A 17,653-nucleotide genomic window follows, 5' to 3' on the forward strand; every position below is an offset into this window, starting at 1 on the left:
TCCATTTACTACTAGTATTAGTCTGGTGGGGAATGGGGGAAGTGGAAGTCTAATCCTTTTCTATATGGCAGCTCTTCAAATACTTAACTGTAGTTGTCATCTTCTCACTCTCCTTCCCTTTCTTTAGGCTAATCAGACAAAGATGAAATGTAGTAATAAACAATTTACATTTATACAGAACTTTTAAGTTTACTGATTGCTGTACATATGTAGGAGGAGAGGGGTGAATAGATTCAATCAACCAAGTCACATCATCCTGCTTAAAGAAATAGATATTTTTGTCTGGTAAGACCACACATCAATTAAATCTCAATCAGTTATAGATCGACCAGGTGTGGACAAAGCTTGCGCATCTCAATTCAATCAATGAATTTCAACTAAATGTGATAGGGAGTCTCTATGGATTGAGAGAGGTGCTTGCATACTTTCTGCAGGGCTTCTGTAGAGGAGCGGATTCAAGCCTCTCTCAGCATAAAAGAAACCTAGCCAAGTTCTTAACTTGTAATATTGGGGGAAGGAGAAGAGCCTTGATTTTGGCCTCAGTGATCCCCCTTCCCCTGTACTTTGGCTTTGGGAGGACTATGTGGACTTCAAAAGGTCCAGAGGATTTTAGACTTCTTGCCATGCCCTAGTAGTATTTCCAGAATTTCTGACGACAGTTATCAGCATTAAGAGTCAGAGACAGGCTGGATAAAATGAGTACAGGCAGATTTAAGGCTCTACAAAAAGCCTTGCAAAGAAAACCACACCATACCTGAAGGGAACATCTTAAGAACTCCAGCAAAAAGGACTTTCAGGAGCTGTGAGTTACCCTCTTTGTAACATGAGCCCTATCTTTGAGTACGTTTTCCCCTGGGTTCTATATGTACTTAAGAGGCATTGTTGTCACAGACTTTTTGTATACTTACTATAATATTGTAGTAAGTGCATTTTTAAAAGGTAATTACATCTGACTAAATATTAACTACTTAAAATGAGGGCAAGTTTTAACATTATTAAGATGCTCCAAACCTATCAAGGCTATCCCTGTAACCTTGAGAAGAGATATTATAGCTTTGCTCTGGGCTCCCAGCCTGCCAATGTGAGTAGACATTGGGAGAATAGCTTTTAGATTATGTGTTGCACACATTATTTCATGGGTGATAGGCACTATAGGGATTACTAGGTATTTCACAGATGCAGAAACTGAGAGATGATCAGGGATATTTAGTCACATACCTATGGTTATAGAGCTAGTAAGTGTCAGAAAGTCAGGATTTGAGCCCAAGTCTTACTAATTCCAAGTCTAGTATGATGGGACACTGCCTCTTATGATAACCACTTCCTTCAAAGAGCTTAAATTCAGGGTTTGGGTGTGAGAGATGGCATGTCCACGACTAAGTATAATTAGGGGCAAAGGAGAGATCAGTCTAGTGTTGTAGGAAAATTTAAGGAGGAAGAGAACCACTTCAGCAAAATACAGTCCAAGTAGGGAAGGTTTTACAGCTCTTTGGCCACATTTATCACAGGTCTACTTGATCCGGCCTTCACCCGTGGTCTGGTATTCCAGCTCCTACTATGGGGTCCTGGACTCCTGTGATTGTTGAGAGTTCTCCATATCCTGACTCAGACCCACTATACCACTTTCTAGCCATCCTCATGCCAGGCTACTTTACACAGGTACTCTTCCTGCCACCCTTTTCTATCCATATCTGGGAATAGTATTTAAAATGAACACTAGTTTGCATAGAAAAGACATGTTAGTCAAATGTCCTATGATTCTACTCACCATGTCTGAGACTTCAAAATACCCTCTCAGTAGGCAATGTTATTATATTTGTGTTGTCTTACTAGGAAGCAAGTTCATTGACAGGAGAGAGTGTATTGATTTTGTATTTGTTTTCCTAGTGCTTAACACAGTGCCTGGCCCATAGATGGCACTTAATTTTTTTTTACATTCATTCATTCATTCATTGAGGAGGTGGTGCCTAAGATGAATCTTGAAGAGAATTTTAAGAGTCAGGGGAGAAATGTAGATACTAGTAGATACCTCACTCAAATACATGAAGACAAAAACTTAAGCAACTGAAATTGCTGATAATTTATTCTAATTTTGATACTGGATTTCCCTAACTTGCCTAGTCTGGAATGGCAGTGGCTACTCACGGGCCTAATCAATCCCATTGCTCATTGGCAATTGGCTTTGAACAGCTCTGTTTCTAACCTAGGGCAGTTTTGCCCCTCCTTAGGGTGGCCTCATGCTCCTGCAGACTTAACCATGTTCATAGCAGACTTGGCATGAACACCCATTTAGTTTTAGCCCTACTTCCTATAGGTGAGGATAGCTCCAGCTCAAGGGATCCACCAGCTTCAGCCTTCTTAGTAGCAGGAATCAGCATATACTGCTACCATGCCCCAATTATAATCTTTTACAACACAGAGAGGATTTTGTTCTTAGGTTATCAGGAGAAATGTTTTTTAAAAAAAAGAAAAAAAAAAGGAACGGCTTATCCCAAAGAAAGAACAGCCAATTTTGATATAGGAGGAAAAATCCAAAAGATTCTTGAGTTTCTTGTTCTATGGAGAAAACTTCTTATTTGTGGACAGAGATAATTTTCATGTTTTCACATTTCAGTTATCCTAAAGTGAAACATGCCCCAAGAGCCAAAAATCAACCAGCCTATCCAGAGTGTCCAATAAATGAAAGAAACTGCTCTTTTAAAAATCATGCTGTGGTTTGTCTAGAATTAGTGATTTATCTTGTGTAGATTATTTTAGTGTTAACATCAGATGACAGTCATTGCTATACTTTTGCTAATTGGAGATGATGTGGCAAATGACAATTTTTAGAAAGTCTTTGAAGGTATGTCAGATTGGAGAAGAGAGGTCACCAAACTTGAGCCCTGCTACCTCTGCCCCATATTGGGGAAGGTTTTTGTAAAGTGGTGATAATGTTTCTCTAAGTAAATATAGTGTGCTTCTCTTACATCTGTGGCAAGAAAAATACATGTAATCTCCCTGAAGTTGATCAATAGCCCCTGACAACCTTTGCTGATGCTCAGAGAATAACTAAGAGCTTTTGCATGCTTGTGTGCATGTGCATGTATAATTTTTTTTTTCATTTGCTTGTGATACTTTTTGGGTTATTATCTTCTCTTGAAAGGTGATGGAGTACCCATTGAAGTTTAAAATGGTTAAGGGTATCATGATCATAGCTTATTTACCCTAATACAAAAGATTTAATGCTACCCTACAAAGAATGTTCAAGACATATGTTGATAAATAGCTAGGTGTTTGGAAAGATGAATTATCTTATCTGCTTTTCACTTGTACCACAGAGTTGTCACTGTTTGAAATCATGAATAGGAGGACGGTTAATGGTCCATTATGTTTAATTGCAGAATCCTAGGAAGAGAGATTATCATAGTTCCAAACCTTAGTATGGAACAACATATAAATCTGGAGAAAAACTGAATAAAATGTATATTATAGTACAAGAGCATATAGCCAAAGCCAAAGAGACTCATAAATAACAATGAAATCTTTTACATTTGAAGTAGTCATTAATGGAATAGAATTTCTGCTTCCACAGAGAGATAAATATAAGCACTCTGTGTGCATCTGTCTGTCTGTCTGTCTATCTATCTACCTACAAAAGTACCACTTTATTTAGGGACAAGTTAAATGAACTCCTTGGAGACTTCATTAATTTTTTTTAATATATAGCATATATCTATGTTTAATGTTCTGTTTTTCCCAATTACATGTAAAAACAATTTTTATCATTTCTGCTTTAAAATTTTGAGTTCCAAATTCTCTCTCTCCCTTCCTTCCCACCTCATTGAGATGGCAAACAATTGAATATAAGTTATGCATATGTGGTCATGCAAAGCATTTCCAAAATAGTAATGTTGTGAAAGAAAACTTAGACCAAAAAAACCCACAAACAAACAAGAAAAATAAAGAAAGTTTAAAAAAGTATACTTTCATCTGCGTTCAGACACTATCACTGCTTTCTCTGGAGATAGATAGCATTTTTCATTATAAAGTCCTTCAGAATTGTCTTGGATCATTGCATTGCTGAGAATAGCTAAGTCATCCATGCTTGATCATTGTACAATATTGCTATTACTGTTTATAATGTTCTCCTGGTTCTGTTCATTTCACTTTGTATCAGTTCAGGTAGGTCTTTCCAGGTTTTTCTTAGAGTATCCTGCTTGTCTTTTCTTATAATATCCTGTCACAATCATATACCATAACTTGTTCAGCCGTTCCCTAATTGAAGGGCATCCCCTCAATTTCAAATTCTTTGCCACTATAAGAAGAGCTGCTATAAATATTTGTGTATATATAGGTCTTTTTTTTAACCTTTCCTTTTCTTTTTTTAAAAATCTTTTGGATATAGACCTGGTAGCGGTATTGCTGAGTTGAAGGGCATGCATGGTTTTATAGCCTTTGGAGCAATTCCAAATTGCTCTCCAGAATGGTTAGATCAATCAATTCACAATTCCACCAAAAGTGTATTAGTGTCTCAATTTTCCCACATCCCCTCCAACATTTGTCCTTTTCCTTTTCTTTCATATTACCCAATTTGATTGGTGTGGGTTGCTACCTCAGAGTTGTTTTAATTTGCGTTTCTCTTATCAATACTGATTTAGAGCATTTTTTAATATGCCTGCAGATAGCTTTGATTTCTTCATCTGAAAACTGTCTATTCATATCCTTTGACTATCAATTAGGGAATGACTTGTATTCTTATAAATTTACTCAGTTTTTTCTACATATTTGAGAAATGAGGTCTTATCAGAGAAACTTGCTAGAAATTTTTTTTTTGCAGTTATGATTACTATGTATTTCCCTCCAACCTGTGTTCTCCCCTATTTATCTCTCTCTCTCCTTTTAACCTGTCCATCCCCAAAAGTGTTTTGCTTTCGACCTCTACCTCCCCCAATCTGCCCTCTCACATCAGCCACTTCCCCTCTTACCTTCCTGAAGGGTAAGATGGATTTCTAAATCCAACTGAGTGTGTTCATTATTCCTCTTTGAGCTAATTCTGAGGAGAGTAAACTTTAAGCATTTCCCCCACACTTGACTTTGCCCATTTTTCCTTCCACTGTAAAAGCACTTTATACCACTTTTATGTGAGATAATTTACCCCATTCTACCTTTTCTTTCCTCTTCTCCTGGTGCATTCTTCTTTCTCACCCTTTAAGCGTATTTTTTATATATATCCCATCATATTCAACTCAACCCATGCCTTCCTCTATGTATACTCTTTCCAACTGCCCTAATAATAATAAATTTTAGGAGTTACAAGTATCATCTGCCTCTATAGGAATGTTAGAAGTTTAATCTTATTGAATCCCTTATGATTTCTCTTTCATGTTTACCTTTTTATGTTTCTCTTGAATCTTGTATTTTAAAGTCAAATTTTATATTCAGCTCTGATCTTTTCATCAAGAATGCTTGAAAGTCCTCTATTTCATTAAATTTCAATTTTTCCCCCTGAAGTATTATACTCAGTTTTGCTGAGTAGGTGATTCTTAGTTGTAATCCTAGCTCCTTTGCCCCTGGAATATCATTCCAAGCCCCCTGATCCTTTAATGTAGAAGCTGCTAATTATTGTGTAATCGTGACTGTGGCTCCATGATACTCAAATTGCTTCTTTCTGGCTGCTTGTGATGTTTTCTTCTTGGCCTGGGAACTCTGGAATTTGGCTATAATATTCCTGGGAGTTTATATTTTGGGATCTCTTTCTGGAGGTGACCAATGGATTCTTTCAATGTCTATTTTACCCTCTGGTTCTAGGATGTCAAGGCAGTTTTCTTTGATAATTTCTTGAAAGATGATGTCTGAGTTCTTTTTTGATTATGACTTTCAAGTATTCAAACAACTCTTAAATGATCTTTCCAGGATCTATTTTTCAGGTCAATTGTTTTTCCCAATGAGATAGTTCACACTTTCTTCCATTTTTTTTGTTCTTTGATTTTGTTTAATTGTTTATTGATGTCTCATGGAATCTTTAGCTTCTATGTACCCCATTCTATTTTTCAAGGAATTATTTTCTTCAGTGAGCTTTTGTACCTTCATTTCTCCAATTCTACTTTTTAAAGTGTTCTTTTCTTCAGTGAATTTTTGTACCACTTTTCCTATTTGGCCTATTCTTTTTTTTGGGGGTATTTTCTTCAGTATTTTTTTTGTGTGCCTCCTTTGCCATGCTGTTGACTTTTTTTCCATGATTTTCTTGCATCATCCTCATTTCTTTCCCCAATTTTACTTCTACCTCTCTTAGTTCATTTTAAAAATCCTTTTGGAGCTCTTTCAGGAATCCTTTTTGAGTCTAAGACCAGTTTTCATTTTTCTTTGAGACTTTGGATGTAGCAGTTTTGACTTAGTTATCTTCTTCTGAGTTTGTGTTTTTATTTTCCTTGTCACCATAGTAGCTGTCTATGGTCAGGCTATCATTTTTATTATTGTTGCTGTTGTTTGCTCATTTCCCCAGCCTATTTCTTCACTTTTAACTTTATGTTATAAAGTTGTGCTTTGCTCCCGGGGTGGAGGAGGTAAGCTTTGGGGTTTTTTTTTTGTACAGCTTCTTTTCTGAGCTAGTTCCAGGGGTTTGCAAGTGTTCAGTTCTTCCAACGTGGTATAATTTAAGGAGAAATCTGTTTACTACTCTCCTGGTCTGTGCTCTGGTTTGGAAGCAACCATAAACATTCTTTTCTACCCTGGAACTGTAACCAGGGTCCCTACTTCCCTACAGCCACAAGCTCTGTTCTGCTAGTGCTCCTCCTTGCCCTGGGACTGTGACACAGGTCTGCATATGGGCAATGTAACAGAGTCTTGTACCCTGTGCCAGCAAAGGGACCCCTTAATCTCCTTACAAGTTGTCTGATTTCCTTACTAGAGCTTTGAAGCCAATGTTACCAATTCAGTTGCCTTCAAGGGTAACTGCTGCTATCTTGTTGGGTGGTTGCCTGTACTGAACTGTGCTCTAGTTTCGCCAGGTGTGCTTTCTTGTCAACTTTCTTAGTTGTCTTGGGCTGGAAAATTGTTTTGCCCTGCCTTTTGTGGGTTCTGCCACTCCAGAATTCATTTTGAGGAGTTATTTTAAAGTTGTTTGAAGGGGAATTTCAGGTGAGTCCTTGCCTTTTCTGTGCCGTCTTGGCTCTGCCCTGAGACTTAATTATCTTGAAAAAGACCTAAAGGGATACATATACTTTAAAGTGTTAGCAGGTGAGGATTTGTTCTGAATAACATTATGATATCATAATTGTTATGTGTCCTGGGTGTTGCCTGACTGAGACCAATCTATTGGTTCAGCTTTCAAACTGGAACGAAATCATACACTTATAGACCATCTAACATCTAACAAAAGGAGGTTACTTAAGAATAGTGTGGAAAGGATATTCAGCAAAGATATAGCATGGATTCAGTCAGGTGTCACTCCCTTATCTCTGCTTTTGTCAATATGATATACCTAGTGACAAGCATATATTAAATATAGGTTATCCCCTTAGGTTGCCAAGAGAAATTTTTTAAGAAAAAGGAAAAAAAGACAAGAGAGCATGTACCCCGAGAAAGACCAGCCTATTTTGATAAAGGAAGACAACAAAATCTAAAAAATACTTCCCATTTTATAGAGAAAACATTTTTTATGGGCAGAGATCATTTTCTCATTTTCATGTTTCAGTATCCTAAAGTGTAGTGTGCCCCAGTAGCCAAAAAATCAACCAGCCTATCCAGAGTGTCCAACAAATTTAAGAAATTATTCTTTTGAAAATCATAGTGTGGCTCCTTCCTTACTGGTGAAGAGCTAGGCTTTTGTCCTTAGGTGACCAGAGGTTATGTTAACATAAACTATTTACTTTTAGTTTCTTGAACCAATTAATTCTTAGACAGTTTCATTGTGTTTTCTGGGAGGGGACCAAAAAAACCCACCCAAACAAACACCTAGCTTAGTTTACACAATAGAGACCTTAGTAGATTTTGCTTCTTCCACATTCTGCCTCTTGGTAGCAAGGTCTTAAAGCTCTTCTAAAAGATATTTCAATCACTTAAATGACCTTAGGGCCATTATTGGATACCCCTAACCTAGGGGATGTGAGAAGTCAGTCTTTGAGAAGGAATTTAGTGTAGGTAAAATAAAAAAACCCATAAAGATAAACCCAAAGATAAGAAATAGTATAATGGTTACCTGAAGGAATATAGTCCATGATGCCTGACTATGGAGAAAAATCAAGACCGGAAACCACAGACTTCACCTTACCCCTTTGAAAGAATGAAGGTCTGGATCTTAATAATCTGGTCCATGTCATATGCAATATATTAGTTAACAACATGTGATGAACAGAGCAGCATAAGGAACATTATTGCCTATATTATATTGCCTACATTATATGCCTATAATAATAATAATGACCCTTATGGCATTGTCTCTGACCCTCATCATGGGTCATCTCTTTTAAGGTAGCTAGGTAAGAGGTCACTATCCTCTTGCATGCAGTCTGAGTAACATGGAAATTCACTTGGTACCACTCAAGAAAGTGTTCCCCTGCCCACCAGCCAGTAACTTCCTCTCCCTAGGAAGCCAGGGCTTTTAAACTAAATCTTGTGGAGAGGAAACTAAATCTTTAGCACTTTAAAGGCCTCTACTGAAGGACTGTTCCCTTTTTCCATGAGGATTGGGTAATTATGCAGAAAATGTCACCTCTCTCCTGTTGTCAGAAATAAATTATCTCCCAACAATTCTACCCCTTGATCACCTAAATACTACCAGGGAAATCATCTAGTGACCACTGGGTACTATGCTGGCAGCAGCATGGTGGAGTTTTAATCAATTTTGCAGTAGATATAGTGAATAAAGGGCTACAATGAGCCTGTCTGCACTTTTTTCTCTCTCTGATGCCTTCCTCTACTAGAAATGAGGGCTATTGTGGGTGCTTTGCTGCCCTTACATCAAAGGGTCATTGATCCTGGCTTGTTTATTCACTCTATTGATGTGGTAAGGAATGGCTACATAGGGTCACTAGAGCAACCCCAAGGAGTTCTGGCCAAACTGGTCAAAGCATAGATTTCTCTTCCTGAGAAGGTTCCTCTTCTCTTTCTGTACAGCTTTCCAATCAGCTCTATTAGAGAGATCTCTTGAACTCACTAGACTCCAGCTAAGGATGTCCATCTTAGGATTGCTATTTGTTTCCCTAGGAAAGAGATAAGAAAACAGAAGAGGCGGCCAGAGACTCTTCTAGGCCAATACATATATTCTAGTGTCCATACATAAATAATCAGTATTTCTGCTGTTGTTAGGGAGGGCATCTAGGAGGGTACCCTTCTGCGGCTCAATCTTCTGGAGATCCTCATTGACCCCTCACTGTGAGGAAAGAGAGAGAGAGAAAGAGAGATAGAGAGAGAGAACAGAGAACAGATGGAGATAAAGTGAGAGTTATATGCCATACATTTCAGAGTGAAAACGGAAAAATGTTTCCTTTTAAGCTGAGGTTCATAAATCTTTTTTTTTTTTTAAATGTCATAGACTTCTTTGGCAGTTTGAACCTATGGACCATTTTTTCAGAATAATGTTTTTAAAAGATATAAAATTAAATAAGTACCACTACAAAAGAAACCAATTATATTGAATTACACTTATTAAAATACTTTTACAAAATTAGGTTTATAGACCTGGCTTAATGAACCCCTATTTTAAACTACACAATGCCACTGTATTCCAGTGGGGCAAGTTGTTAGAGGGGACCAAGCAATTACCTGGTGTTTACTTCATCATCTTAAAACACTAAGTCCTTTAGCTCTAAGTGTCACATATTGCCCAAAATTCTATGAACCATAGAGAGGTTTGTCCACATACCTTCCCCACTATCCTTAGCAAATCAACTTTTGGAATATTTTTCCGTATCTCTTAATTTTGGAAAATTCCCTGGGTCTAGAAACACTGCAACCACTGGTGCAAAGCTCTGATGTGAAGGCATCTGATCACTAAAGATTCTCTTTCATCCTCATTGTCCTTCTTCAGCTTCAACCACAAGGCCAACAAAAGCGATCATTCTGCCAACCAATGCTAAATGCTCTGGGCTCAGATTGACTCCAGTGGGTTTGCTTGATCAAGTTCAAACTTGAAATAAAATTAGACCATCTAACATTTAGCAATAGGTTTACTCAAAATAGCATGTAAAGTGCATTCACAAGGATATAGCATTAATTCAGAAGGGCACCTCCCCTGCTACAGCTCTTCTTCACAGTGGCCATAATGGTATACCTGTTCATGTTTCAAGTCTGAAGAAACCCCTGACTCCTCATTTAGGCTTCTGTATTTAGGTAATGAGGAAGCTTTGTCAATTTTTCAAGTCTTAGTCCCTTGGACCAATTAAATCTCAAGGACAATTTTATTATCTTTTATGGAAAAGTTGGGGCAGGAGCTTTTCAGATTTTCTCTTAGCAGGAGGCTTATACAAATACGTAAAATGATAGAACAATTAAGATAGTTTAAGAACATTTTTTTTCTGTGTTAAAAATTGTACTGTGCTTAAGAAATTTATAGACATATCTGAAATTAAGACTAGTAACACGGAGCCTAGAATTATCACGTTAGGATAGATCATCAAAGACCTATTAAGATACTTCAAAAGGGAGGTTGTGGAGATTATAAAGCAAGAAATGGTGAGCCTTTTGCTTGATTTTGTTTATTTGCCAACTGAACATATTCTTTCCAGAAGCAGTGATAGTGCTGATCTGATTATTGTTCTCATAACAGGAGGTATAAATGGAGAAAAGGGAGTATGCATACAGGGAAAGGTCAGATGGCAAGTTGATAAAGATGTGATCTGATCTGATTCTTGGTAGGTATAGTGGGTTGGGTGAGTTTGTATTCTGTAATCAAGCCAGCATGGCAGCAGCAAGCCCTGGAGTAATGGATGGTACTTGAACATTTGGGAGTTGATGATATCCTTTAAAAAAGGAGGATAAGAGGTAGAGAGCCAAGAGGTAAAACTAAGTAAGGAAAGGAGTGGTTAGACAGGTAAGAGGAGAACCAGGAAGGAGTGTCAGTTAGGTAGAGGGAGGAGGAAGCATTTAGGGAAATGCAATTTGTGGAGAAGGGATCAAAAGTAGTTGAAAGGACAGGTAGGATAGGACTGGTAAATGTCAAACTGCATGTATGCCTTGCATGTATGCTTGGCATGTATCTTCTCTCAACTGTGCAGCCTTATCTTTTAAAAGTCCTTATGCAACTGAGCGGACAAGGGCTGGCAACTCTATATTTGTTATCACTGAACCTCTGCCAGTTATCTTAGCAGACTGTCCTACAGTTAGACCCAGAGGTGGGTGATCCCCAGTGTGTTATCAGTTCACCCTCAAAACCATGCCAGTATTTTTTGCTTTTTTCTTGATAAGAAAAAAGTCTCATATCTATTCTCCCTTCCTCCACTTCCCACCCCAACTCAATCAAGCAATCAACATTTATTAAGTGCCTACTATATGCCAGGCACTGGTGCTAAACACTAGATTCCAAAAGAGGAGAAAGCAAGAATTCAACCTATCACTAATGGGTAAGGATTTAATAGTTCTGACTGATCTTAACCCTACCCTAGCCATAGTGTATACAAGAAAGTATAGTATCAAAATCAGGAGATGTGGGTTTCAGTTCTGTCTCTGATACTTTCAAGTCCCAGCTTCTCAGGGGCCCAGGCAACTCTAAGATAGATTATGAAAGAGTTGTTTTATACATGGAGGGAGTGTTTTGAAAGGATTATATTGCACATTTCATATAAAGACAGAGCTGGAGTGAACCTGTGATTTCACAGGTATGGGGAAAGGTGAGGAAACTCCCTTTAACAACCACTGGCACCAATGTGATGAAATCCAACCAAGTTGCCAAGTGATTACAGGCTCATGCCTACTGAGAAATATTGTGTATTTATGTTCATACCATCTCTTCAATTTAGGGAATTGCTCAAGTACTGAGCCTTGACTTGACTTGCACAGAATGGCACAGTCAGTGTGTGTCAGAGGCCAGGTCCTTCTGGCTTCGAGACAGCTATCTAACTGTTACATCAGGCTTCCTTTCTGCATGAAAAGCAAGTTTGAGATGAAATAAGATAGAATTAGATAAGACAGAAAAGAGGAAATGAATCAAAAAGGCATAAATTTGCATTTTGCACCATTGTTAATTTAAATAGAGAAATATACCTCTACCTTCAAGAAAAAAACAATACTCATGACACTTGAAGGGTTAATAATATTTTAGGTTTTATTGTTGCTAATTTAGCCAATGACAATGTGCTAATTGCCATTTTTATCAATGGGTAGTTTTTTTTTTAAATGAAATCTTAAACTTGCATTTTTTTTTCCTTTTGGAGTTCCATTCTAGTATTTCTATCATGGAATCAGCCTCAGCAAACCAATTTTATACTAGTTGTAGTGAACCGGAGGGTGACCACTATCTCCTTCTGTTTTATGAGAATTGTAAGGAAGGATTTGATTTGGTGTCTCTCAACTTTTCCCATTTAAAATGTAAAAAAAATAATTTTTTCAGTGCTATTTTATTTTATCATTACACAGTATTTCTCAATAGTCTTGAGCCTAATTATAACTGCTTGGATGCTTGGCTAGATCTTATCACATTAGTGCCAGCTGAGTGAGTGTTTGGGCAAACACATTAGTAGTAACAAATTGTCTTTATTAAGGGAATGCAGGCTTAACTTAAAACAAACATAAAAATCCCTTTTCTTTGAAGTCACAAAATCAGCACTTCTTTATGGTTTCCTGAAATGTTTTCTCACTTTAATGACATCTTTAAAGTTTAAAAAGAATTGAGACTGTTGGTGAGGTTGTGATAAGTAGGTTGAAACTTTATACCTGAATTAAGTAAATTATTGGTCAAATTATATTTCACTTTATTATGAAATACAAAAATAAAACTCAAGATCTGTACCCTTTCCAACTTTTCTATTAGTGTCAAGGCCAGTCCCATTTTCCCAGTTACCCAGCTTTGCAATCTCATTGCCATCCTAATCTCTTGGCTCACATTTTACCTTGCCTATACAACATGTTGTTAAATCTTGCCTTTAAAAAAAAACACTTATGACATCTCTTGTACGTCCTTTTCTCTCCACCCACACAGTCACTGTCTTCATCTAGGCTGTCAGCATTTCTCTTTTTTAGTTTTCATGTTGCTATAATCCAATCATTCTAGCCTTATTGGTGTTGCTCACATGTGATCAACAGTATCAAATTTTGTAGAAAGATCAAAAATGATAAGGATCAAGAAAAGGCCATTAGATTTGGCAATTAAGAAATCATTGGTAATTTTAGATAGAGCAATTTCACTTGAATCGTAAGGTAGAAATCCAAATTGCAGAGTGTTTGGAAGAGGGTAAGAAGGTGAAGATGCTTAATGTATATGGCTTTCTCATGGAGTTTAGCTGAGAAAGGGAGCCTATATTATGATAGCTAGCATGGGATGCTATGTGATCAAGTTAGATTCTTTTTAAAGGGTGGGTGTGCTTACAGGAAGATAGGTGATTATAAAACATTACATTTCTCCCTACTTAATTTCTTCTTATATTAAGCCCAATTCTCTAGCACATCCAGATCTTTGGGGCTCTGCCTCTTTTCTCCAGTGCATTAGCTATTCCTCTTAGTTTTGTGTTATCTACAAATCTGCTAAGCATGCTACGTGTTTACATCATTGATAAAAATGTTAAAGAGCAAAGGGCCAAGAAGCATTCTTTGGGGTACTTCATTGTTCTTTGAATCTATCCATTCGGTCATTTCTAAGTCCATCTTAGATTTTCTTGTAATTTATACATATCCCATATTTTTCATGAGATTAGTATGAATGTATTTATCAATGTATGTTGTATTTATCGAATACTTTACTAAGAGTTAGGTAAACTGAATTTTAGTTTGGTCATCTAGGTGGCAAAGTTAGATAGGGCAACAGGCCTGGAGTCAACAAGATGTGGTTTCAAATGTAGCCTTAGCAGCTCCTCTTTTGCCTTAGTTTCTTCATCTGTAAAATAGGGATAATAATACAACCTACCTCCTAGTGTGGTTGTAAGGATCAAATGTGGTAGTAATTTTAAAGCATTTAGCACAGTGTCTATCACTTAATAAGTGCTATAAAATGTTAGCTACTAAAATGTTAACCACCTACTACTACCACTACCATCACTACTACTACTACTACTACTACCACTAAACTATATCTACACATTTTCCTGATCTACTAGTTTAGCTACTTAGTCAAAAAAAGAAAATAAACATGACCTATTGTTGAAGAAGCTATAATACTTCCTTGTAAACCCCATTTATTTTGTTAGGTGTCCACTTTATCATAAGTTTAATGGTATATTCTAGTATTTTCACAAGGAATAAAAATCAAGCTCATAAGCCTATATAGGCTGCAGACTTTATCATTTTATTCTCTGAAAATTGTTATATTTTCCTTTCTCATGCAACCTTAATATTCTTGTCCTTTCTTTTCTAGATGATGAGTGATTGATTTGATATAAGATGATCTTTCATTTTTATAAGTTACCTGGTCTATAATTTTTTAAATGTTGCAAATATTTTTAAAAATATATTTTCAGTCATCTTTTCAAGTTTTGCATAGCTTTTTTTTTTGTTTACAATATTCACAGACATACAACAACTGTTCCTGTATTGGAAGGACAAAACAAATGATGTCTTCTGCAGAAAGTTTGAGCTTTGAAGCCAAAGCTGGAAAGTGTGGAACCCACTGTACAAATTTGCCTCTATTCCTTGGCTTTTTCTTTGTTACCATTGTTTTTACCTTTATGGCTGGTACTCCTGTTACTGTAGCTATTCTTCGGTATGTATTTTTAATTCATCTACGCCACCCTGTATGAAGTTTTTCCTGAAAGCTGAAGCCATCTTAATGTTAAATATGTGTATGAGGAAACAAGTGAATTTGTATTGCCTAAAATCAGAAGGAAGGAAAAAAAATGTTGCCCCCATTGCACCTCTGCTACAGCAACTCCCAGAACCAGAAAAAGCATGGGATGACATAAGGGCTGTGCCACACACTCCTCCCCTCCCACCAATCAGCACCACTTGCTTCTGTTGCTGTCACACTCCTTGGTCAGCTTACCTGCCAAGTCCATGAGTAACATGCAAGATCCATACTGTGTCAGCTCTTTTGAATTGGGTAGTACTTGTAGGGGAGTTATGATAGCAGTGAAGGCAAAAGCCGCTGGACTAGCCATGGCTACTGCTGCCACCTCTATAGTGTATCTCCCACCCTATCTATGGTAAACTAATTACTAATCATCATCAGTTTAAGCCACCTGGAACACAAAGACTAAAACACAATTTTTTCCCTCAAGAAACTTACAGAGACTCATAGATCCCAAGATTGAAGAGATTTTTGAAGGTCATCTAGTTCCATATCCCTCCCCCCCCCCAACTTGACAGAAAAACTGAAGCAGAGTTAGATGAAATGAAATTATTTGCCCAGGGACTCAGATGTGAAAGGCAGATCCTGTATTCAAAAATAGCCCTCTGACTCTGAATCTTCTATTCTATGTAGTGCATAACACTGCCTCTTTGTTAACCCTTTCTTTTGTGCCCTGTGAGACCTTACTCTGCTGTGATGCAGTAGAAAGATGACAGGATTCTGAGTCAGAACACCTGGATTTGAATCTTGGTTCTCTCATCTAGTACTTATGTAGGTACTTGGGAAGGTCACTGGCATTCTTGGCCTCATTTTTCTCATCTCTAAAAAGAGGAGGGGAGGTGGAAAGGGTAGAGTAGATGACCTTTAACATCCCCTTTTCCCTCTGAATCTAAAATCTCTTTTATGTGCTCTGGTGATTACTGTAATTCATCTTTCTCCTAAATACATTTCTTGGCACTCTCTCTAAGGATAATTACTTCTCGTACACTTTAACACAGAGGGCTCTTTGGCTCCCCATTGCCACTTCAAATGCTCCTTCTGCCATCATCACACAGTATCCAACTCTCAAATTTTAAAATTCACTCTATTCTGTTGGAGGATAGTAAACATAGTTTAACTTTTTTTTTTTTGGAAATTTGATATCTGATTTAGACTTTGGGATAATTTTTAGATTTCAGAGGCTTTTGAATCATGTTACATAATAATGATATAATTGATAGCGTTATGAAATCTGAAAATGTTTACAGAATGGAGAAAATTTGGAAGGTAAAACACTCAAAGTAAACAGTCAACATTATCTTAGGTGGAGTCTAAATAAACAATATGGTTAATGTGTTTGCAATTTTTCTTTTTTTGATGATCTGAACAGCTTTTAAGAAATCAACAATGCTGTTGCCTGATAGAAATAGGGGCCACAAAAATAAAATATGGCAATATATCTGTAAGCTCTTCTAAAAATTGATTTTGTAAGTATAAATTATTAAAAATCTGAATCAAAGAGTAAGCACTGATTTCTTCTATTTTTGTCCAGATGTATAAAAATGGAAATCAATTCACAACTGTTTTGTTCTTTTTAAAAAAATCCAATTTGAAATGAAGAAAATAATTCATATGAGTAAAAGTAATGTTGGATTTAAAGAATGATTTTTGTTTATAATATATAATTATTATTTAAAATGTTTTTATAACTATTTACCATTGCTTATTATTTTAGGTGTGTAAATAACCAGCAACGCTCCCTAGCACTTGGTGTACAGTTTGTTTTGGTCCGATTATTAGGTATGCATATTTTTAATTCTCTGGAAGGTCACTAGCATGTTAGTTATATTAGTTTACAACTTTCTGAAACACTAAGCAAAAATTAACCAAAGAAGCTACATAGTACAAATAAATTATTTTGGATGATGAAGTTTTCATATCAAAATTCAAGAATTAGTTATCTTTCGGATAGAAAATGTCAGAATATTAGAATAATTTTACCACTAACTAATGAATCTAAAAGAAGTCTACAACAATTTTGGGAGATGTTCATGTATGTGTACCAATATACTACTACCAATATAATACAGGTAAAGGAAATTCAAGAAAACTGTCTATGGATTAATTGAATATGATGAAAAAAATTGGCCTTAGATGACATTTTAAAGTTATTTGCATACAATTTTAACTATCCAAGAGCATCAAATGGACTATTTTAATTGCCTTTCTGATAATTCTTTCATTTGTACAATGGTAACTAAATCTGGGTTGAACAAAAGAGAGTCTTAGTTGTGGGTATGGAAAAGGTAGTTAAAAAATTTTTTTTTTTATTTTTAGGCAATTGGGGTTAAGTGACTTGCCCAGGGTCACACAGCTAGTAAGTGTCAAGTGCTTTGATCTGACGCCAGATTTGAACTCAGGTCCTCCTGACTTCAGGGCTGGTGCTCTATCTACTGCACCACCTAGCTGCCCCTAGGTTTTTTTTTTTTAAGTGAGCCACAGGGTGATGTAGTTGATATAGAGCTGTCTTTGAAGCCCAGAAGAACTGAGTTCAAGTCCTGCCTCTGGCACCCATTGGCTATGTGACCCTGAGCAAGTCATTTATCCTCTCTGAGTTCTAGACAAATCTGTAAAACTCTTAAGCTGGAGAGCAAGTGCTGAACTCCACCTCTAGAAGGAGTTTCCTCATGAGAATTTCTTATACCAATAAAACACATCTTATCCCTGTTCTGTCCTTATTTGAAATCAGTACAGTTGAAGTATAGA

The 17,653-nt window shown here is 36.7% G+C and overlaps 1 protein-coding gene across 1 annotated transcript in view; it reads left to right on the top strand.

Moving 5' to 3' along the window:
• Positions 1-17,653, top strand: part of LOC110223658 (solute carrier organic anion transporter family member 4C1-like) — a 114,030-nt gene that overhangs the window by 78,064 nt on the left and 18,313 nt on the right. The window contains exons 10-11 of the mRNA XM_021009296.2: positions 14,634-14,824; positions 16,623-16,687. Coding sequence (XP_020864955.1) covers positions 14,634-14,824; positions 16,623-16,687 — 256 coding nt within the window. The remainder of the gene's footprint in view (positions 1-14,633; positions 14,825-16,622; positions 16,688-17,653) is intronic.

Source organism: Phascolarctos cinereus, unplaced genomic scaffold (assembly GCF_003287225.1).
Source record: "Phascolarctos cinereus isolate Bilbo 61053 unplaced genomic scaffold, phaCin_HiC Scaffold_4;HRSCAF=312, whole genome shotgun sequence".
NCBI lineage: Eukaryota > Metazoa > Chordata > Mammalia > Diprotodontia > Phascolarctidae > Phascolarctos > Phascolarctos cinereus.